The sequence below is a fragment of the Triturus cristatus genome, chromosome 12 (assembly GCF_964204655.1).
Source record: "Triturus cristatus chromosome 12, aTriCri1.1, whole genome shotgun sequence".
Classification (NCBI taxonomy): domain Eukaryota; kingdom Metazoa; phylum Chordata; class Amphibia; order Caudata; family Salamandridae; genus Triturus; species Triturus cristatus.
Window position 1 is genome coordinate 814971424 of NC_140595.1, and position 22102 is coordinate 814993525.

General features: G+C 47.0%; 1 protein-coding gene across 1 annotated transcript in view; it reads right to left on the reverse strand.

Moving 5' to 3' along the window:
- Positions 1 to 14230: 14230 nt before the first annotated feature.
- Positions 14231 to 22102, reverse strand: part of SPEM2 (SPEM family member 2) — a 44162-nt gene continuing 36290 nt past the window's right edge. The window contains exon 3 of the mRNA XM_085637263.1: positions 14231 to 15390. Coding sequence (XP_085493389.1) covers positions 14231 to 15390 — 1160 coding nt within the window. The remainder of the gene's footprint in view (positions 15391 to 22102) is intronic.

The following is a 22102-nucleotide window of genomic DNA, read 5'->3' on the forward strand; positions in this document are numbered from 1 at the left end:
TGAATCTCTCCAGCATCCTGACGAGAAAAGCATCTCGGCTCACAGCAGCGGCTTCAGCGCTGCCAGGCACGTGGCACGCCCAGTGAAGTGTGCATTCTGTATCAGTGACATCTGAGCATTCATACAGTTAAAACAAGTAAAACAAGCGCGGTACCGCAAAGTCAGCCGCGTGTTTACTTTTGCATCGCGCTTTCACTTTAAGTGAAAGCACGATGCGAAAGTAAACACGCGGCTGACTTTGCCAAAGCTGAGAGAGGAAAAAAAAAGTGCATAGGGAGTAATCCAGGAGAGAGTGTCACGCCCCCGGTAAAAGATCAAATCCCGGTGGGCGTGGCCAAAAGGAGACAAGGCAGCAATAAGGAGGGACTAAGAAGCCTCCTTTACAATGAAAAGCCAGCGTTTTGCATGCAAGATGACGCAAACCAATCAACTCCACCTCCGAGAGCTTTGGAATCTGTATTGATTCTAAGAAGCTCTTGTATCACGAGCGCAGCGCATGCGCGCTGCTTTCGCTAGCTGAGACCTAAAAAAGCATTGAAAATGCAATAGGTCTCGCCTTTGATTAAGTTAAAGCCATTTGCTTTACTAATGGTATTGTATAGCAAAGCAAATGGCTTTACCTTAATAAAAGGCAAGACCTATTGCATTTTCAATGCTTGTTTTTGTTAGGAACAGGGAGATTAAGTAATTTCCAGGGAATCACAAGATGTTGAGGGTCCTTGCTGATACTCTAACCCAGTTCCCCAGCTTCGAGGTCCACCGCTCTAACGGTAAGGCTACATGCGTGCATGCATGCGACGATCATCGGGGCACCCTATAGCAGCAACTCTATTAACCCCTTCGATGCTCATGACGGAATGGTTCCGTCATGAGCATTGGTGCCCCTGTGCTCATGATGAAACTATTCCGTCATGAGGCCAGGGGCACGAAATCCCTCTGCTGCAGACAGCAGAGGGATTTCTATTTCACCCCTGTGACCTTGGGAGCTGGGGAAGACCTTCCCCAGCTCCCGAGGCCGCCTCCCTGGTTTCTGTGGCATGAAGATCAGCGCGCACGTGGCGCTGTCGTCATTGCACAGAAACCGAAACTGAAATGAGCTCATTTCTGTTTCACTTTCTATGTGCTCAGGGGGCTATCTCAGCCCCCCCGGGCATGTAGAAAGACGGGAGAGGTATCATTGGGAAGGGGAGAATCTCCCCATCCCCCTGCCACCATTACAACGAAAGCCCACTAAACGCCAGGGATTTATTTTTGCACCATTTTTTTTAGGGCGGGGGCTGCCAGAAACGGGCACGCTAGTGCCCCCACCCCGCCACCATAACAGCCTTTCTGCTCCCCCTGGGAGGCAGATGGGGGCAGAAGCCCCCAATCTGCCCCCCCCGGGGGGGCAGAAAGCCCACTAAACGCCAGGGATTTTTTTTTGCACCATTTTGTTTAGGGTGGGGGCTGCCAGGAACGGGCACGCTAATGCCCCCACCCCCCGCCACCATTACAGCCTTTCTGCCCCCCTGAGGGGGCAAAAAGCCCACTAGACGCCAGGGATATTTTGGGGCAATTATGAATTAGGGTGGGGGCTGCCCAAAATGGGCATGCCAATGCCCCCTCCCCCACAAAAATTACAACCTTTCTGCCCCCCCTCGGGGGGCTGGGGGCATCAGCCCAGGGCATCTCCAGTGGATCCCTGCTTAGGGATCGCCCCAGGAGGGCGATCCACAAGCAGGGACTGGGGCGATCCCCAAGCAGGGATCCACCCACTAGACACCAGGGAGGGGGGAGAGGCCCCTTGGGCAAGGGCCTTCGCTCCCCCATAAAGAAATGGGCTAAATTCAGTCTTTCTGCCCCCAATCGAAAGCCCACTAAACGGCAGGGATTTTTTTTTCGTGCATTTTTTTTAGGTTGGGGGCTGCCCGAAATGGGCACGCCAATGCCCCCATCACCCCGTCACCATTACAGCCTTTTTGCCCCCATGGGGGGGGGGGGGGGGGGCAGAAAGCCCAGTAAACGCCAGGGATTTTTTTTGCACCATTTTTTTAGGGTGAAACGGCATGCCAGTGCCCCCACCCCACCACAATTACAGCTTTCTGCCCTCCCTGGAGGGCAGATGGGGGCAGTAGCCCCCAATCTGCCCCTCCGGGGGGGGGGGGGGGCAGAAAGCCCACTTGACGCCAGGAATTTTGTTTGCGCAATTTATTTTAGGGTGGGGAGCCCGAAACAGGCACGCTAATGCCCCCACCCCCGCCACCATTACAGCCTTTCTACCCCTCGAGGGGGCAAAAAGCCCACTAGACGCTAGGGATATTTTGGGGCAAATATGAATTAGGGTGGGGGCTGCCCAAAATGGGCATGCCAATGCCCCATCCCTCCCCCACAACAATTACAGCCTTTATGCCTCCCTGGGGGGCAGATGGGGGCATTAGCCCCCAATCTGCCCACCGGGGGGCAAAAAGCCCAGTAGACTCCAGGGATTTTTTGGGGAAATTTTAATTAGGGTGGGGGCATTGGCATGCCCGTTTTGGGCAGCCCCCACCCTAATTAAAATTTGCCCAAAAAACTCCCTGGCGTCTTGTGGACTTTCAGCCCCCCTGGGGGGCAGATGGGTGCATTAGCCCCCAATCTGCCCCGCCGGGTGGGGAGCAAGAAGCCCACTAGACGCCAGGGTTTTTTTTGGGGGGCAAATTTGAATTAGGGTGGGGCTGCCCAAAACAGGCATGCCCATGACCCCACCCCCGCAAAAATTACAGCCTTCCTGCACCCCCGGGGAGCAGATGGAGGCATTAGCCCCCAATCTGCCCCCCCGAGGGGGGGGGGGGCAAAAAGCCCACTAGACGCCAGGGATTTTTTTGGGCAAATTTGTATTAGGGTGGGGGCATTGGCATGCCCGTTTTCGGCAACCCCCACCCTAATTAAAATTTGCTCAAAAAAATCCCTGGCATCTAGTAGGCTTTCTGCCCCCCTGGGGGGCAGATGGGGGCATTAGCCCCCTATCTGCACCCCCGGGGAGGCAAAAAGCCCACTAGTCGCCAGGGATTTGTTTTGGGCAAATTTGAATTAAGGTGGGGGCTGCCCAAAACAGGCATGCCAATGCCCCCACCCCCGCAAAAATTATAGCCTTCCTGCCACCTTGGGGGCAGATGGGGCAGTAGCCCCCAATCTGCACCCCCGGGTGGGGCAAAAAGCCCACTAGTCGCCAGGGATTTGTTTTGGGCAAATTTGAATTAAGGTGGGGGCTTCCCAAAACAGGCATGCCAATGCCCCCACCCCCGCAAAAATTATAGCCTTCCTGCCACCTTGGGGGCAGATGGGGCAGTAGCCCCCTATCTGCACCCCCGGGGAGGCAAAAAGCCCACTAGTCGCCAGGGATTTGTTTTGGGCAAATTTGAATTAAGGTGGGGGCTGCCCAAAACAGGCATGCCAATGCCCCCACCCCCACACAAATTATAGCCTTCCTGCCACCTTGGGGTCAGATGGGGCAGTAGCCCCCAATCTTCACCCCCGGGTGGGGCAAAAAGCCCACTAGTCGCCAGGGATTTTTTTGGGGCAAATTTGAATTAGGGTGGGGGCTGCCCAAAATAGGCATGCCCATGCCCCCCCCCTCCCCCGCAAAAATTACAGCCTTCCCTCCCCCCTGGGGAGCATATGGGGCAGTAGCCCCAATCTGGCCCCCCGAGGGGATTTTTTTGGGCAAATTTTTATTAGAGTGGGGGCATTGGCATGCCTGTTTATGGCAACCCCAACCCTAATTAAAATTTGCTGAAAAAAATCCCTGGTGTCTAGTAGGCTTTCTGCCCCCCCTGGGGGGCAGATGGGGGCATTAGCCCCCAATCTGCCCCCCTGGGTGAGCTAAAAGCCCACTAGACGCCATGGATTTTTTGGGGGAAATTTTAATTAGGGTGGTGGCTGCCCAAAACGGGCATGCCAATGCCCCCAGCCTCAACAATTACAGTCTTTCTGCCCCCCGGGGGAAGATGGGGGTAGTAGCCCCCAATCTGCCCCCCCCCCCCCGGGGGGTGGGCAAAAAGCCCACAATACGCCAGCGATTACACTGGCTTTTTTATGTGTGGGGGTGGGGGCTGCCCAGAATGGGCATACCAATGCCCCCACACCCCCAAAAAATAGCCACAGTATTTCTGCCCCCCTTGGGGGCATATCGGGGCAACTCCACCCCCGATATCCCCCCCCCAGGGCGGCAGAAAGCCGATTAGGCACGGATTTGTTTTTAGCAATATTCCTACCTGTCGATTTTGGGCCCAAGCGCAGCCGGCACATAGGGAAACCTAGCAAACCTGTACATTTTTACAAACTAGACACCCAGGGGAATCCAGGATGGGGTGACTTAACTGGCGTTCACCAGGTTCTGTTACTAAGAATCCCTTGCAAACTTAAAAAGTTGTCCGAAAAACACATTTTCTTCACATTGCTGTGGTGGAAAGTTCTGGAATCTGCATGGATCCACAAAATACCACCCATCCCACGTTTCCCAAAGCCTTCCGAGAAAAATGGTACCTCACTTGTGTGGGTAGGCCTAGTGCCCACGACCGGAAGGGCCCAAAACCTATTGAGGCGACATCAAAATTACCTATCACAAAACAACCTGGTTTTGCAAGGGGGGGTCCCATGAGTTTTTGGCCCAGGGCTTGGCGGCCATCTAGGGAAACCTACTAAACCCACACATTTCTGAAAACTACACACCCGGGGAATTCCAGGGAGGTATGACTTGCGTGGATCCCCCAACGTTTCCTTACCCAGAATCCCCTGCAAACGTCAATTGTAGCTGAAAAAAATCACTTTTTTCACACATTTTTTGTGGGGGAAAGTTGTGGCATCACCATGACACTAATTTCCTACCACCCAGTGTTCCTCCAGGTCTCCCGATAAAAATGGTGCCTAACTCGTGTAGGAGGCCCAAGTACCTGCGACAGGCAGGGGCCCAAAACGTATTGAGGCGACATCAAAATTGCCTATCACCAAACAACCAGGGGCCCAAAACATTTTGTGATAGGCAATTTTGATGTCGCCTCACTACGTTTTTGGCCGTTGCCTGTCGCGGGCACTAGGCCTACCCACACAAGTGAGGTACCATTTATCTCGGAAGTTTTCAGAAATGTGCGGGTTTGGTAGGTTTCCCTAGGTGCCGGCAGAGCTAGGGTTAAAAAACTACAGCTAGGCACTTTGCCAAAAAAGGGGCATTTTTCACTGTGAAATTGTGGTGTGTCCAGGTTGCGTTTTGCGCCTTTTCCTGTCACGGGCACTAGGGATACCCACACAAGTGAGGTACCATTTTTGTCTGAAGACTTTAGGGAATGCGGGGTGGGTGGAAATTTGTGGATCCACACAAATTCCAGAACTTTCCACCACAGAAATGTGAGGAAAAGATGTTTTTTGGGCAATTTTTTAAGTTTGCAAGGGATTCCGGGTAACAGAACCTGGTGAGAGGCAGTCAAGTCACGCCATCCTGGATTCCCCTGGGTGTCTAGTTTTCAAATATGTATAGGTTTCCTAGGATTCCCTAGGTGCCAGCAGAGTTAAGGTTAAAAAACTACAGCTAGGCACTTTGCCAAAAAAGGGTCATTTTTCACTGTGAAATTGTGTCGTGTCCATGTTGCGTTTTGTGCCGTTTCCTGTCACGGGCATTTGGCCTACCCACGCAAGTGACATACCATTTTTCTCTGAAGACTTTGGGGAACGCTGGGTGGGTGGAGATTTGTGGATCCACGCAGATTCCAGAACTTTCCACCACAGAAATGTGAGGAAAATGTGTTGTTTTTGACAATTTGTTAGGTTTGCAAGGGATTCTAGGTAACAGAATCTGGTGAGAGGCAGTCGAGTCACCCCATCCTGGATTCCCCTGGGTGTCTAGTTTGAAAAAATGTATAGGTTTGCTAGGTTTCCCTAGGTGCCGGCAGAGCTAGGGTTCAAAAACTACAGCTAGGCACTATGCAAAAAAAGGGTAATTTTTCATTGTGAAAATGTGGTGTGTTCACGTTGCGTTTTGAGCCGTTTCCTGTCGTGAGCACTATGCCTACCCACACAAGTGAGGTAACATTTTCATCGGGAGACGTAGGGTAATTCAGATTTCTAAAGCAACTGTTATTACTTATTGACTTTCAATGCATTTCTGCCTTCCAAATGAAAGACAATGTGTAAAAAAGAAGTCATTTTGAAAAATGATCGATAATTCTCATGCTAGTATGAGTGTTCCCAATTTCGGAAATGTGCAAATATCTACTGTTTCTAAACTCTATATTTTGTTCCCATTTCAGAAATACATAGGTGTCTTTCATACCAATTTTTCATGTATACATTTTCCCAGAGTAATTGCTATATACCCGCTACATAATAAAAAACAATTGCAAGTCGCTGCTCAGTTTTTGGATCTGGGTTCGTTGGGTTCTTGGTGAACCTACAAGTCCTATATATACCCACAACCAGCAATGTCCTGCGGATGTAACAGTATATTGCTTTCAGCGAGCTGTCATAATTAGAAGAAGTTACAGGTGAAAACGTTGACACAAAAAGCAGTTTATTTCAACTAATTTACATTTTTCCTATATTTAACTGTTAGTTTCTATAAATAAACCTTGAAGAATCTATACAAATGACCCCTTGCTGAATTCAGAATTATGTCTACTTTTCAAAAATGTATATGTAATTATTGTTTTCCTACCCATTTCTACCATTAACTGGAAGGAGGTTGAAAGCACAAAAATTAGCAAAAATAGGCTATGTCCCAGAAAAATGCCAAAACTGTGTAAAAAATGTTGGTTTTCGAGCAAAAGTCTGTCATTCCCTAAAAGCTGGGAAAATGGTGATTTCAGCCCCACAAACCCTTTTTTGATACCATTTGCAGGGAAAAACACAGACGCTTTAATTTGCAGCACTTTTTTCCCATTCCCCCCCCCCCCAAAATGTTTTTTGCTGTATTTTGGCTAATTTCTGGGACCCCTCCAGGGGAATCCACAAACCCTGGGTACCTTTAGAATTCCCATGATGTTGGAAGAAAAGGACGCAATATTGGCTTGGATACCTTATGTGGTCAAAAAGTTACAGGGGCCTAAGCGCGAACTACCCCAAATAGCCAAAAAAAAGGCTTAGCACGGGGGGGGGGGGGAAAGGCCTAGCAGCGAAGGGGTTAAGAGCAACCTTTTGTTACCCCTTCATTTTAGTTGCACATTGTTTCCCAAAAGTTGTACCAATTGTAGGCAGCCTGAGGATGCGGGGAAACCAACAGCACAAATTGTGTTTCCACGTGAAAGTGTTTGAAGGATGGTCCCGTGGGTGCACTGTGTGGGGAGACGGTGTAGTACCAGAGACGCAACAAAGTAGGTGCAGGAGGTAGTGAAACGAGTGTGAGGAGAAAAGAGATCAGGTGTAATAATGCAAATGGAGGATTTCAAAACGATGTGTGGAGAAAAGGGCATCATTCTCTAATACAGTGAGACACTGCAAAAGTAGTGTGAGGGGAAGAAAAGGAATGATTCAGAGAGGTTTTCTTTTTGAGGGTGGGGGAGCATCGCTCCACCCGCTGCGAGCCTCGCAGGAAAAATAAAATGGCAATGAAAAGATTTCATTGCCATTTTAGTTTTACGATGCACGCACTGCAGCAGCCAGCCTGGTCCCAGGCCCAGAGACCTAAGGGGCGTGTCTTCTGCTGCCGATTGGCAGCAGAGGACAGGAGCAGTGGCTGGCTGTATGCTCCTAAATGCTGAAGTCAGTTTGGCCGGCTGTTTTGCACCGGACAAAGTGACATGCGCATTTTGAAGCTCTCCACTCAGCAGTCTCAGACAGCTGGGTGAAGATATGTTCCTTGATTAGACGGGGGATGGGCTGATGGTTCAGAGGTTGCGTATTTGCTCTTTCAATGTGTCCAGCCTGAATGATAAGGCTAAAAGACAGAGTTGAGATGGAGTGGAGAGCAATACATTACGACGTGGTGTGTTTACACGAGACTCATAGTCCGTGGAAAACATGCAGGGTGATGGCAGAACTGGGGTACACAGTATTAGCCAGTACGCTACAGTGCACCAAAACCAGAGGGGTGGCCATTCAGACACAGTCAAATACACGCATAGGCGGTAGGACCCTGGCAGATAAATATGGGCGCTGGGTGATTGCGGAGTGTGCCGCTGGCTCTACTAAATTTGCCATGTGCTCAGTTTACCGATCAAACATGGATGAGGCACAGATCTTGGATTCCCTAAATATAGAACTTGCATCCTGACCTACACCTTTGGTCTTTTGTGGCGACCTCAATATACACTTAGATGGCCCGGAGTTACAATCAGGTAATAGTCGGTGCAAGGGGAGGAAACCTAGGGTGTTTAGGGCACTACAGCAGCTTTTATCTGATCACGGTTTAATTGATGTTTGGTATACAATGAGATACCCTGACCCTGGCTTTTCAGATTTCTCCTACCCACATAATAAGTGGGGCAGACTACATTATTTTTTTATATCAAGGACAACGGCAGTAGAGGTTAGAATCCAGATTTATCCCAGACTTACGTCCAATCATAGTTCTTTACTGATTGATATTCCGGTCCAGGGCTTTTCTCGGCCCGAAGATCCTTCTCCTTTGGTGTTCGTAAACAGAGACAGCATAATCTTCTGATACATGTCAATCTCAGAAGGACTGAATGCAATCTTGTACAATGTTTGCATGACAATGTGTCAACTAATGCCACGCAAACTAAGGTGGCCCGCTGTAGGGCTAGGATCAATTTATATTGGTCTGTAGAGTTTTCCAGCAAATATCAAGTATATAGCAGGGAATGCTATGAATTTGGTGAGGCTACAGGAAGGTGCTTGGTGAAACGGGTCAGCTGTAAGGAGGTTGAGCAAGGGATAGCCTCTTTGGAAGATGCGACAGGGAGATTGGTTGAGACACCTTCCGAGATTCTTACACTACTTAGGACTTTTTATCAGGCTCTATATGCAGAGGGTGGTAGAGCTGGGAGTTTCGTGTCCGATGTACTGTCGCAAGACTTGTTCAGAAAGACTCTTAGTCATGAGGACTTCCAGCAATTAGATATTTTTATCACACTGGAAGAGTTGGAAGAAGCTATTAATTCATTAGCGACAGGCAAGGCATCTGGCCCCAATAAATTACCTTTAGAATTCTATAAAGTTTTCTTTCAAGAATTGAAAACAGATATGTTGTTAACTTCTCAGGAGGCTCAGAAGGCACGGGCACCATTGTCCTGGGATTCTGCAAATATTGTTATTTTTAAAAAGAGACAAAGCACCTACATTGCCAGGGTCATATAGACCTATCTCTTTGCTGAATTGTGATGATAAAATCTATGCAAAGATTTGGCTATGCTTCTAGCTAGGGTAATTATCCCTTTGGCCTTGACCCGTGAGCATGGTTTTATTCCGGGAAGAGGCATGGTCAATCATATCAGCAGGGTGGTGACCCTATTTGACCTGGCCAATGTGCACCAGGCTCCGTTTGGGCTGGTATTGCTTGATGCCAAAAAGGCATTTGACTGTGTCTCCTGGGAGTTTTCATGGATGGTGCTCTGACGGTTGGGCTTCGGACGAGGCTTTATTAATTCGGTAAGAGCCATGTATCGGTCACCTACATCCTGAATCTCAGTGATGGGTTTAGAATTTGAGCCAGTTGTTATTTCCAGAGAGACGAGACAGGGATGCCCATACTCTCCCTTTTTGTTTGCTATGTACATCAATTATTTTTTGATCATGTTGGAGCGCAGAACGATTATTAAATCAGTTCAATTCAGGTGGGAAGATGATCGAGTGTTTGCCTACGCAGATGATGTGGCCATTGTTACTCCAGTATCAGCTGTGGCAGTGCCTGAAAGAGAGCGATTGGCTTTTTTATTTGGGCAACTCTCGAGGTATAAATTGAACACAGCGAAAACCCAGATTATTTGCATAAACCAAGCTCGCTTTCATAATCCAAGAATTACTGATGAAGTATTAGAACATTGGAATGTGGAGCACTCCATTGAAGACAATGGAGTGCTCCATGCTTCTACGGGCCGGTAAAGGCCCGCAGAGCAACATTCCAATGTTGTTTTCACAAATGCCTCTCGGAACCCGAGGGGATTTAAACTCCATCGGGCTCCGAGAGGACTTTGTTTTATTTGTTACAACATTCTGCCCTCTAGTGGCAGAATGTTCTAATAGCCTTATAGCCCTTCGCAGCTGGGCTATACCGGCTATTAAAGTCCCACTCCCTTGTTAAAGGCCCTTGCCGAGCGGGCCTTTAATAGCTGGTATAGCCCTCTACAGCGGGCTATAAGGCTATAATATACTACCCAAGGTGCTTTAAAGTCATTAGAGCTTAGCAGAGCTCACCTTCAGAATTTGAAGTCGATATGTGGTAAGCTTATCTGGGGCCAGAAGAAACCTCGTAGGGCAATGAAATTCATGATGTTTCCCAGAAACCGGGGAGGCTGGGCAGTTTCAAATTTGGCATTTTACTATTATGCATACCTTTTGCAGAATATTCAGATTTTATTAACTGGCAAAGGGATTAGCGATGTGGCAGAGGCTCCTTCTATTTATCAAATGTTGCTTGCAGGCAGAGAGGTGTTTGTTCAGGATGGTTGCACCAAGCTACTAAAAGAAGACCCATTTTAAGGTTCTCCGGACAGCTTTTAAAGTCTGAAAACAGGCCTGCAGAAGTCTTAAGATTGAGAGAATATGTTATTATACACCTACCTCTGCATCATTGTTATTACTCTCTATTTTCTGGGATACTACGATGGCTAGATGGAGACATAAGGGGATTTCGATTGTAGGTGATTTCTATGATAAAGATTATATTTATGCATTCTCTGTACTAGCTGGGAAATATTATCTCCCCAAAACTGATTTTTTAAAGTTTTTGTAGATTCAGGACTATTTGCAGAAAAAGCTACACCAGATGGTAGTAGCCAAAAATACCCTGATTGAAGCAATTAGCCGTAGAGGTAAGATCGGCAGCCTCTACACGTGTTTTGGGGAAATGCAGGAGGATGACTTGGAGGCCCAAAATCCTAAATGGAATACTATTTTGTGTTAAGATGGTGAAATTCTGCAGGAATCTATCGAGATGGCTGAGAAAATTCAGATTTCTTCCAGCCTTAAGGCACAGCACTTTAAAACCATGTTTAATCTTTATAACACTCCAGCTAAAATGCTCAAGTGGGGCGGAGCAAACAATGTCAAATGCTTTCGCTGTAGGGCTGATCTGGCTGATAACCTCCTTATGTTTTTACATGCTCTAAACTGGATCAATTTATCCGGGGAATGAAGGCTTTTTTAACCAATAGGACCGGTTTAGAAATTACGATCACGCCCAATGGCGCTCTTACTCAGTTTGTCAATGGGGTCTAGGACAGGTCAGATTGTGCACCAAGCCAGGCATTTGATATTTATGGCAACTGTGGTGGCCCGACTGTGTATAGCCTCTTCCTGGCTGCAAAGAGAATCCCCTCCTTTGAGAAGTGGAGAGCAAGATTTTATGCCATTTTTAGGTCTCGGCCTGGCGAAAGCAGCGCATGCGTCGCGCTGCCATGCAGAGGCCTTTTGGAATCGATACGATTCCTGCATGTACGCGGGGAGACAAAAGATTTGCACACCAGGATTGGATGCTTTACTGGCGGCGTGATACACTGGAGACTTTTTTTCGCCGCCAGTAAAGGAAGTCCCCGTGTGCACATCTTCTGTCCGTCCCATGACGGGCCGCGCTTGTTTCTTATTGGAAGTCTGGTCACTTCTATGGAGTGCATTTTAGTCATTCTTTGTGATTCCGAACAGCATCAATGTGTGTCTGACTGATAATGCGATATTCCTGACAATATTCGCAACAACATGAAAATATTATTTGTAAAGAAAGGAATTAAGTTATTACGTACAATTGAAAGGAAGGGATTGGAGTGCATAAAAAAAGATTTGCTGCTGAGATCGGTTGCATCAGGTCTGGAGCACGTCTGCTGGTCCGAGGTTTGTAACCCAAATACTTCCCACATACTGTGCGAATAAACACACGCCCGTGCAAATGCATGCATACACAACAAGCGGGGGAGCTGCACGCTCCACCAAACCGAAAGTGCACATAGATTATGTTAACGGGCAGGAAATCGCTACACAAATTCTACAATACAGTATGCTGAATGATTGATGGCAGAGTTAAGTGGAAAGTGCCAGGGCCGGGACGATAAAGTTACACAAATTAATATTTAAACACATCCCAGAGCACCAGTAGCACATGACAAAGAGTGGACGTCAATGAGGGCCATGTTCAATCCCAATGTAAATAGAAAAGTTGGTTTAACTTGAAAATAAGAGCGTCCGAGCTGTGAATTTGTTTTACAGCAATAATACAAGCAGAAATAAGTTCCAATTAGTTCACAATTACATCAAAGTCCCTCATAATACATTTAGTGTTATGCAAAAACCTGGGGTGGGCAGCTTTTAACAGCAATGGCAGTAAAATATAGCCGTAAAACTATAAAAGCGTGCCGAGATAGATATTTCAGCTCTAAGCTCTCCCCTCAAAACATTTTCTCTAGGTTCCAACTTTTGGAACGTTTTCTTCAAAATACAAACTGCAGCTTTTTGGACACACTGCCGGGAAGTCTATCCTCAAAAATCCAAGATAAAGCAAACCGATTAACAAGAGAAAAGTGCGTGGTGGAATGATCAATGTACATAGTTTTCTGCCTCGCTTGTCCTAACAAACTACAACGCTCTTTGAGTGGGGTGTGTACAAGAGTACACGCAGCTCCGCGGCTCCTTTAACTTACCAGGGCAACATTACCCACGGCACCCGCGTAAACGTTTGCATGTAAGCCGACATAGCGAAATGGGTTACTATGTTTTGGGCATCATTCCGCAGCTGCTGTAGGCGAGAGGTGCGCTTTGATATACACAAACCCACATGATCTGCAACTAGCCCAACCGGATAGCAGCGCCCGCTCTCTCCGAAGTAACCACTTTGGTGCAGCATGTCTCTGCCGCAAATTAAAACTAGTTGACTGAACCTTGAAGGGATGCAGGAAAGTTGAGGATGGACACTGGAAATTAACAATTACAGTTGGTACATGTGACCATTGCTGTTTGAGCTTTGCAACGAGGCCAAGGACTGGATGAACATGTATTCTGAACACCTTTATGAACCAATGACGGGCACTGTGAGAAATCTGCATTGCTTTCACCCTGAGCTCCAGAGCTCTCAATCGTGGCCCGTTATAAACACCCTTCCACAACTTGAACTCACCGAGATACCTGAAGGCAACTCAGTTCACAGTATCCACCATACAAGAGTAATTAATTATGTTGCATGAAAAAGAGCTATAGAAAAGACAAATACTCAAGAACTACCTCATAGGAATAGGACACTTTTCCCCGCACACATTTACAACGTGTGCCATTACCCCACATTTTTAACTCCGAAAAAAACTTTTACAACGCAGGGCTTTACAACGCAATCCATTACATCGCATTGTCCATTACAACGCAATTTACTTTTCTAACTCCACCGGGGCTTTGTAATGGCGAATGCGTTGTAATGGTTTGCGGTGTAAAGCCCTGCATTGTAAAAGGTTTTGCGGAGTAAAAAAATGAGAAATTTGTCAGTGATTTCTCTGTAAAGCTAAATACATTAAAAGGGGGTCCCATAGGGACTTGCCCCGCTTAAAGACCTGGAGACAAATCCACTACCAATGGAAGAAGGGCGGCCTGGAAGAGACTGTAGGTGAAGTGCAAGGGGGTAGCGGGATACAAAACGGACGCCTTATCACGCATATGATAAGGCACGGAAGGCTGTGATTTACAAATGGCGAAAGGTATGTATAGAGAGGAATTTAGCCACTCAGTTTGTAAAGGCCAATCTGTTTATAGATGTCAGCTGCTATTTAGTGTTTTTTTGTCTTTGGGTAAGTACTGTGCATTTAATCAGGAAGCCCAACAGTTAATGGTGGCCAACGTTGGAATATTGTGTCCTTAAAGAAACCCCTGCCATACATTCATCAGACGTGCAGTGAGCTTAAAATGGAGGCGTCTGGGGCACTCTTGAGCAAGAGAAGTCTGGGGTGACAGGCATCCTTGCAGGGAATACAACAGGAGAGTTTGTGAGAACAGCCACTCTGAGATCTGGCTTTGATGGTTTATTGTAAAGATTGATTGAGGTGTGACTGGCGCAGCTGCTTCTGTCATGTAATAGAGGGGAAACCAGGAACAAAGTTGACCCCAATCCTTTGACCATTTGGCACGGGATCCCTTAAGGTGGTTTCCCATTGGTCTTTTGCTGCCCATTGAGCATGGAGCTTCCTGGGCGGGAAGTCCGAGCAATAATTGGTGGCGGCTGCCTGGGAGCCGGGGTCGCTGGGTGGGATACAGTGGTTGCCTGTTTAACAGTACTGTCAATGGCCTTTACTTGGCTTGTTTTCTCTTTCAGTTCAAGCCCCGCATTCATGGGTTCCTCCTGCTCCACAGATTGTTGGACCTTCCAAGCTCGCGCATCATACAACACGCGGCCGCCACCCAGGTCCCTTTTGCTCGGCGATACAGGTAAATGGTGACTAATGAAGATTTTCGTGATGTTAGGCTCGGTGGGAAAGGCAGACTCAGAATCCCCAAGGACGGCACTTCTTTTTGATTCTTGCTCTGGATTATTGTTCCCGCGGGGAGCAGGCATCAGCAGGGGGTTGATCGGCCTGGTAGTGGGTGGACACTTGGAAAATTCAGGTGATGAGCAGGGCTCAGGATAGCACACCCGCACCGGGGTTGGCGGGCGTGGCAGCATTGTCCTGTTGGCCAAAATGGCATCCTCGCCTGCACCCCTAGTGTTTGTGAAGCTCGGCTGCAGGACACATCTCTTCGGCATCATGGGGGTCTCGATCGAGGGACATACACCACTGTTCTGTAGGCCATAGTTTTGACAGTTCATGCGGGGTGTGTCACCTAGCTGACCACGACGCACACGCTCTGACGGTGCTTCGGCATGGCTGGTACTTGCCATGGTTTTCTCTGCACTGGCTTGAGGCTTCGTTTTGGGCTGTCTGCTGTTTGACTGATCTGCTGGTGCAGCATTTTGCATGGGAAGCCTTCCCGTGCTTACATCCTCCTCATAGGGAAAGCGACTGGTGTGCTGACAACAGCCGCTCTCATCCCGTCCACACGAGTGGTGGCGTCTACTGACCTTCTCGTCATCAGTGTCCCAGAAGTTCATTCTCGGTGTGGCCCGGTGGCAGCAGCACATGTCAGAGTACTGACTCCTCACCGGACTCATGCCGTAGCCTTCTACTGTGAGTCGCACCGGCTCCAGCCTGTACTTGAAATGGTGGTTGCGTGCCTTGGCCACACACTCAAGGCAGTTGCCACTCTTTCTGCTCCTTGAATTACCATGTTCTAAGCAGGAGTCCAGCTCACTGGTAACGTCTGTGTAGAAGGAAGAGAAGGATATTTTTGATTTATATTTTAAATTTTTTTAGTATTATTTTTTTTCCAACACATGTATCATTATATAAAGGAAGTACAAGAAAAAAGCCAACAGTGAAAGCCACATTTATGTCACTGTGATCATACACAAACTGCATTCAGATTCAAAGGTTAATAACCATTGATAGCTGCTTCGTATATCAGTGGCAATGCCAGTGTAATCTCAGCTTGTTTGTGTACCCTCAATACCACCCATCAACCAACCTCCACTCACCCCGCAAACTCAAGTACGCTGAGTATTGTGGGGCTATTTCTCTTCAGTTCCCTGATATGAAGGTTACAGCATTTGTATTCATACACAATGTGTTACAAACAGTCCCAGTTCTCCCAACTTAGTCAGACAGTCCATCACCAATAGTAGTGAAGTAAAATAGCATATCAAGGGATCAATACTGGCGCTCATTTGTTGGAAGTCTTCTGCACATCATGTATGCACTTTTCTAGCTCTATGGTTGGCCAGTTCTGCTATCCATAGCAAAACATGGGTTTTAGCTCAATTCCAAAATGTTGCAGTCAGTCGCTTGCCCGCTCTTAGCATGTGGGTGATTCGGCCATTATTATTCAGGTCCAGTGTCAATGAGCAGTAGCGTCTGGGAGATTTCTCACTCGCTTATCCACCAATTTTGTCTATGTGACTCGACACTTCTTTCCAGAATATATGGATATTTGCTCGGTCCCCCTGAATGAGCAAGAGGGTTCCTGCCCCACTCCTGCACCTCCAGCACTTGTCTGACATGTGGATCTATGGCGTACATTCTACGTGGTGTAAGATACCACCTCATTCTGATTTTATATCCAGTCTCCTTGTGGGGTGCACTTCGAAGGTGTTTTAGTATAGTTTGGCAACTCCTTCCCCATTGATCCTCGTTGTGGTCCCGCCCCAAATTCCAGCTCCCATTGAGATGGGTATCTCCACTTCGAATGTTTCCCCCATAAGTGAGAATGAATATATGTTTGAGATCAAGTTTTGATAACATATTTAGCTTTTTAAGAAACCTTCCGCTTGTTACCCCCCAGTTCATAATACTGTTGAGTCTGTTTAGAGAGGAACCACCTTGTGGTTTGTTCCATTGCATAGCATGAATAACTGCGCTGCATGGATCAAGGATCAGACATTCCATTGAACATGCTGTCACACTGTCAGGGTTTGGGAATCTGAGCGCCTTAAGATCAATACTGTCCACCACTGAACCACCCAACTCCCTCTCAGCTGCTACTGCAAGCCCTGCCCTGTCGTCGACCTTCACCAAAATCCTCTTATTTGAGTAAATTCTGACTCACTTATCTTATTCCTTCTTCTCTTTTTTCCTTATATATAAATAAAGATGCTGATCTCTGCATTAATCCATCAGTACTCCTCCTTGGACAGCAGCCTCTTCAGCAGTGTTACTGGTGTTCCGTTTTGTGCAGTTCCTGCATTCATTGTTCACAATATCTTCCTGCTCAAGAAACAATCTGCTGACCCAGCCACTTTCCCTCTACAGACCCATCTCCCTCCTACCATTCCAGACAAAGGTCTAAAAGAAACTAATCAACCTACATCTCACCGACAACCTCGGCAAACACCCGCTCCTCGATGCCATGCAGTCCAGATTCAGGCCCAACCACAGTACAGAAACAACACTCATCATCATCGCCGCCGCCGCAGACAACATCTGTATGATTCTTGACAGAAGAGACACAGCAGCCCTCATACTCCTGTACCACTCTGCAGCATTTGACTGAGTCTTACACCCTGTGCTCATCAGGCACCTTCATGAGATTAGCATCCAAGGACCCACACTCTGGATCTGCTCCTTAATGGATAGAACACAAGCACCTTACTTCTCAGAAGCCCGCAAACTCATGTGCAGAGTGCCTCAAGGTTCATCACTCAACCTCACCCTCTTGAAAGCAAACATGATCCCTCTGTCTGACGTCATCCATGCAGATAACATCAACATCCTCTCTTACGCCGACGGCACGCAAATCATACCCTCCCTGTCAGACCAGATTCCAACACAAGAAAAAAGTTCAATACCTGCATTATGACACTCATCAACTGGATGAAAGCCATCTGTCTCAAGCTCGACACCAACAAGACAGAAGTAGTGATCTTCGGCAAGAACCCCTCACTATGGGACTCCAGCTGGACCCACACCCAGCACCCACGCCAGGAACCTCGAAATCATCATTGACAGCAAACTGGACATGACCGCAAATGTCAATTCTGTCACCGCATCCTGTTTGCACACCATGAAGATGCTGAGAAAGACATTGGCTTGCAAGCAACACAAGAAAAAACGTCATTCACGCTCTAGTCGCCATCAAGTTGGACTACGGGGACACCCTCGACACTGGGATCACCAACCAACTCACCAGAAGACTACGAACCATCCAGAGCTTATCAGCCAGGCTCGACTTCAATATCCAACACAGAAACCACATCAACCCACATCCAAGGGAATTATACTGAATTTTAATACACAATAGCTCTTGTTTCAAACTCCTCACACACACATTCAAGGCACTACACACTTCGGTCCCACCTACCTCAACAGTCACATCTTCTTCCAGCAACCACCTACATACCTCTGCTTCACAGTATCACTACTTGCACACTTCCTACACATACACAGAACTAGATCAGGAGGCTGAGCGTTCTCTTACGTCGCTTCTAAAGCATTGAACAACCTCCTACTCCACATCAGAGCCTCTTCCTCTCTTCTGCAAGAGACTGGAAACCTGGCTTCTCAGTGAACCAACCTACCCTCGGCAGGGCTAGGCACACACCTGCTCCGCGCCAGGATAACCTTGTGGGTGATAGTGCGCTTTACAAATACACGTAACATAACATATGTGTGTTTGTTTTTAGTCATATCCTGGCCAGCACAAGTCCAACAACTACCAGGCAGTTAATCTACAAAATAAAAGATTTACGATGTTATTTACTCATCAATATTTACATCCAGAATTATCAATTTAATACATGAAAATTGAATAAACTGTGCACTTTCTTATATTTTATTGAAAATGTCTGTCTAATATTCTTTTGTGAGACATAAGCCTGTAATATGGCCAAATGTCCTGATTCCGCCTTGCTTTTGCTACAGGTTAAAAAGAACGCATTTCCAATTAATTAGCCTTGGATGAGATGAGTGTATCTCGAAAACTGTCTTCAAATGCTACACTTTTAACGTTCCTGGCATTAATGTCCAGCAAGAATGGTATAATTTCAAGGCGAGGGTGTGAGCCCGCGCAGCATGCAACGAATACACTGGATCAATAATGGAGCTCAGTTTAAGGCCCCGTTTGAGAGGGCCGTGCAGTCAGACGCAACTGGGCCTCAGCCCTGGGGGTTGATGTTGTTGCCTCCATAGTGGGCCAAGTACAAGCCTCTCCACCTTGACTTTAAGGTGAGAGGGCAAGTAGCCACAGGCTTCTCAGAGACCTAGTGTGGGGGTGCTTGAGCTCAGCACTCACCAAACACATCCGTGTGATGGATTGTCCAACCCAGTGCTTGACTTCCAAGGAAATAATTACTTTGAATTCACATTAGAACTTAATACGGCATGCAGTAATATGCACACAATGCAACCTATTATCCAGGTGCTTACAGCAGTCTTGTGCCTCACCCTGCTATTGACCCCAGATCTTCCCCTTATGTACCAGGGGGTTCATACCCCGAATCGGCACTTAGTGTGATTCAGGCGTAGGCGCAGATTACCCCCATATTTTATATGTGCACAGTCTCAACAGTTTTCCACCCACAAGTCTATCACAGTTCATAAGAGGCTGGTGCTTTTGCCCGGCTCCTTCTTGGGTGCTTGCACGCTCACCCACTTCTGGGCTGAGTATGGGCTCTTCAGTTACATTAAATATCACAATGATGCTTCTCTTTATATTTTCAGATATCTTTAATTCAAGATCTTTAAGCCTTCTTATCCAACACTTGTTTCCTCGCTATTACAGGGGATTACCCCGCGACTTCTTCAGGGCAGAGGTCAGTTTCAAGTAGTCTCTTAATTCCGGTGATAGTTCCCACCCGGAAGGGGTTCCTATAAGTACTGCTCCTGGAGAGATTGACCAATTAGTCTTGTGTCCGGAGAGCTAAATATGCTTCCAAATGTAAGGGAGTTTCTTTTAGAAGAGCTGCCCCATCCGGCAGTATTAGGTAGAACCCTTCGGATCTCCAGGCCATGGCGTGTTCGCCCTGAAGAAGTCGCGGGGTAATCCCCTATAACAGCGACAAAACACTTGTTGACTAAGAAGGCTTAAAGATCTTGAATTAAAGACATCTGAAAATATAAAGACAAGCATCATTGTGATATTTAATGATATGTATTTACTTTTGAACGTATGCAGAGGATTTGTATATATAGCATAAGCGATCTGCTGGCCACACACGTGGGGATCTGGTGTTTTTTCCCTACCTTATGCACCGTGCCAGATTACCTGTCTTAACTGATTTGTACTTGTGATAGACCTTAGAGCGCCATTTTTGCCTATTGCTTACCACCGACTGTATAAGTTATGGGCTTTTCAGTGGTTATGTCAGTTGATGTTGCTGCTATCAGGGATTGCTACGCAGGGGCGAGCTAGATCCTCTTCATGGTTGGTCCAGTGAGTGGGTGAGATGTGGCGCAGAGGCCAGGGCGGCTGACTCCAGAGCTCGGGCTCATGGTTCGATCCCCAGCAACAGTTCAGCATTGTGTGACTCTGGGCAACAGCTCACTTAATCTCTCCGACGGCCCCCAGCGCCTGGATACCCTGAGGGGTGATAAGTTTGCGCTTTACAAATATGGAATTATTATTATTATGAGTGCTCGATGCTGCCCTGTGCAGACTGTTCGTGTCCAGATTGATGTGTCCTAGCACATCGAGACTTGATCAGCGGTTGAGACCTCGCACATGCTCTCAGGTCTGCTGTTTGGCCGCGGCTTCAGGCACGTCACAGACTTAGGTACACATCGCTCTGGGCTATGATGAGACAAAAGCTGGGGACATGCTGCAGATTTGGCCTCTGCAGCTCAAGACACACCACACTTTTCACATCTCAAGCACAGCAGCACAGATCACACCACAATCTTTGACAGGTCAGACACAGTGTACAGATAACAACACAATCTTCAACAGGTGGGTCCCTGAACCCTTTAGATTAATGTGAGTCTAGGGCCAAAATCAAAAATCAAGATACCAAGCACATGCAGGCGGGCACTCGGCACAGGGTGACATTTCCATCCCAAAACTTAATATTGACTTTAATTTAAGAGCTATGACTTCAGGAGCTATGGGTTCATGCTAGAGTCCAGAGGATTGATCAGCCGAACCTGTAGGTATTCAAGGAAAGGGCAATGAGGACCCTTATTTGAATCTGGAAGTCTTCTAAATTCTGAAATCAAATATCCAAACAAGCCAATGCCTCTGGTATCCCGTTGTTTGCCACCTGCACACATTATGTTTGGTAAAAGATTGAGGTTCTACTAGTCTTGTGTGTATACTAAAGTGTTTGGAAGTTTCAGGTTTCTGCAGACATGCATGGAGTGGCCCATTCAAACATGAGTATGACACATCTGTGGGTGTGACTTGGGATGCATGTAAAGCAACCATCAGAGGCTCTTTCATTGCCATCCTAACCAAGGCCATAAAGGCAATTCACAGATGAAAGAAAAACGTATAGCTATATAGAAAGCACTGTTGTTCAAGAATAATCACCAATCAACAATCTCTAAATGTAAGAGTGGTCACTGGGGAAGGTTACAGAGTGTTTATTGTGACCTGACTGAGACTCTGAGCAAGGTGGTTTCGAATTCTGTGGCTGAGGTAGCTATATCACCCATATACACGCCGAGTAAGAATCCGTGCAGCTGTATATTTTATAAGCTTATTGCGGTACCTAATCCAAATGCCAAACTAACCACTAAAATTTTAGTTGCCAGTCTAGACAATAGCCTCTCCATTTACATCCCAACCAATGTGTAATTGTAACACCAAGACAAAGGTTTAGTAACATGCAATGGGTTGATTAGCTTCTTAAAACTAAATGGAAACAGAACCACCCCGTTAGGGTCTGAAAAGGTCCTTGCTTGAATTAGCTGGTCCTGTTTTGGAAGAATTCTTGAAAAAAGTGGTGTTGAACCCAAATTTTACAATTAGATCTTTGCCAAATTATTTATTTTATTTTTTTGAGTTTTCTATAGCGCTAGCTAGACCCGAGGGTATCAGAGCGCTTTACAGGTTCTGTGATTGTGTTTACAAGAGGTATATGAGGGGATTAGTATGAGTCAAAGTTAAAGAACAATGCAGCATTAAGTGGTTACCAAGTCACAAAAGTATATCGCAAGGACGCATTGAGGAATGACATTGGAGACTGAAAGAGTCACGTGACCATCTTGATGGAACCAGTCAATGAGGGGAAAGTAGAACAGCTTATGCACGGGTTGAAGTAGTTGTTGAGCAGTAGAGATTTAAGGTCCCATTTGAAGAAAGGAAAAGAGGGGTTGCAGCTGAGATCCTTGGGGAGTGAGTTCCAGAACTTGGGAGCATTTCCTGAGAAGGAGCGCGCCTGGGATGATTTCATCTTTAGGTTGGGAGGAATGAGAAGAAGAGCGTCTGAGCTTCTCAGTGCCCAGGCTCTTCCTGCTCTTGAAATTGTGTTTTCTAAGTATTACTT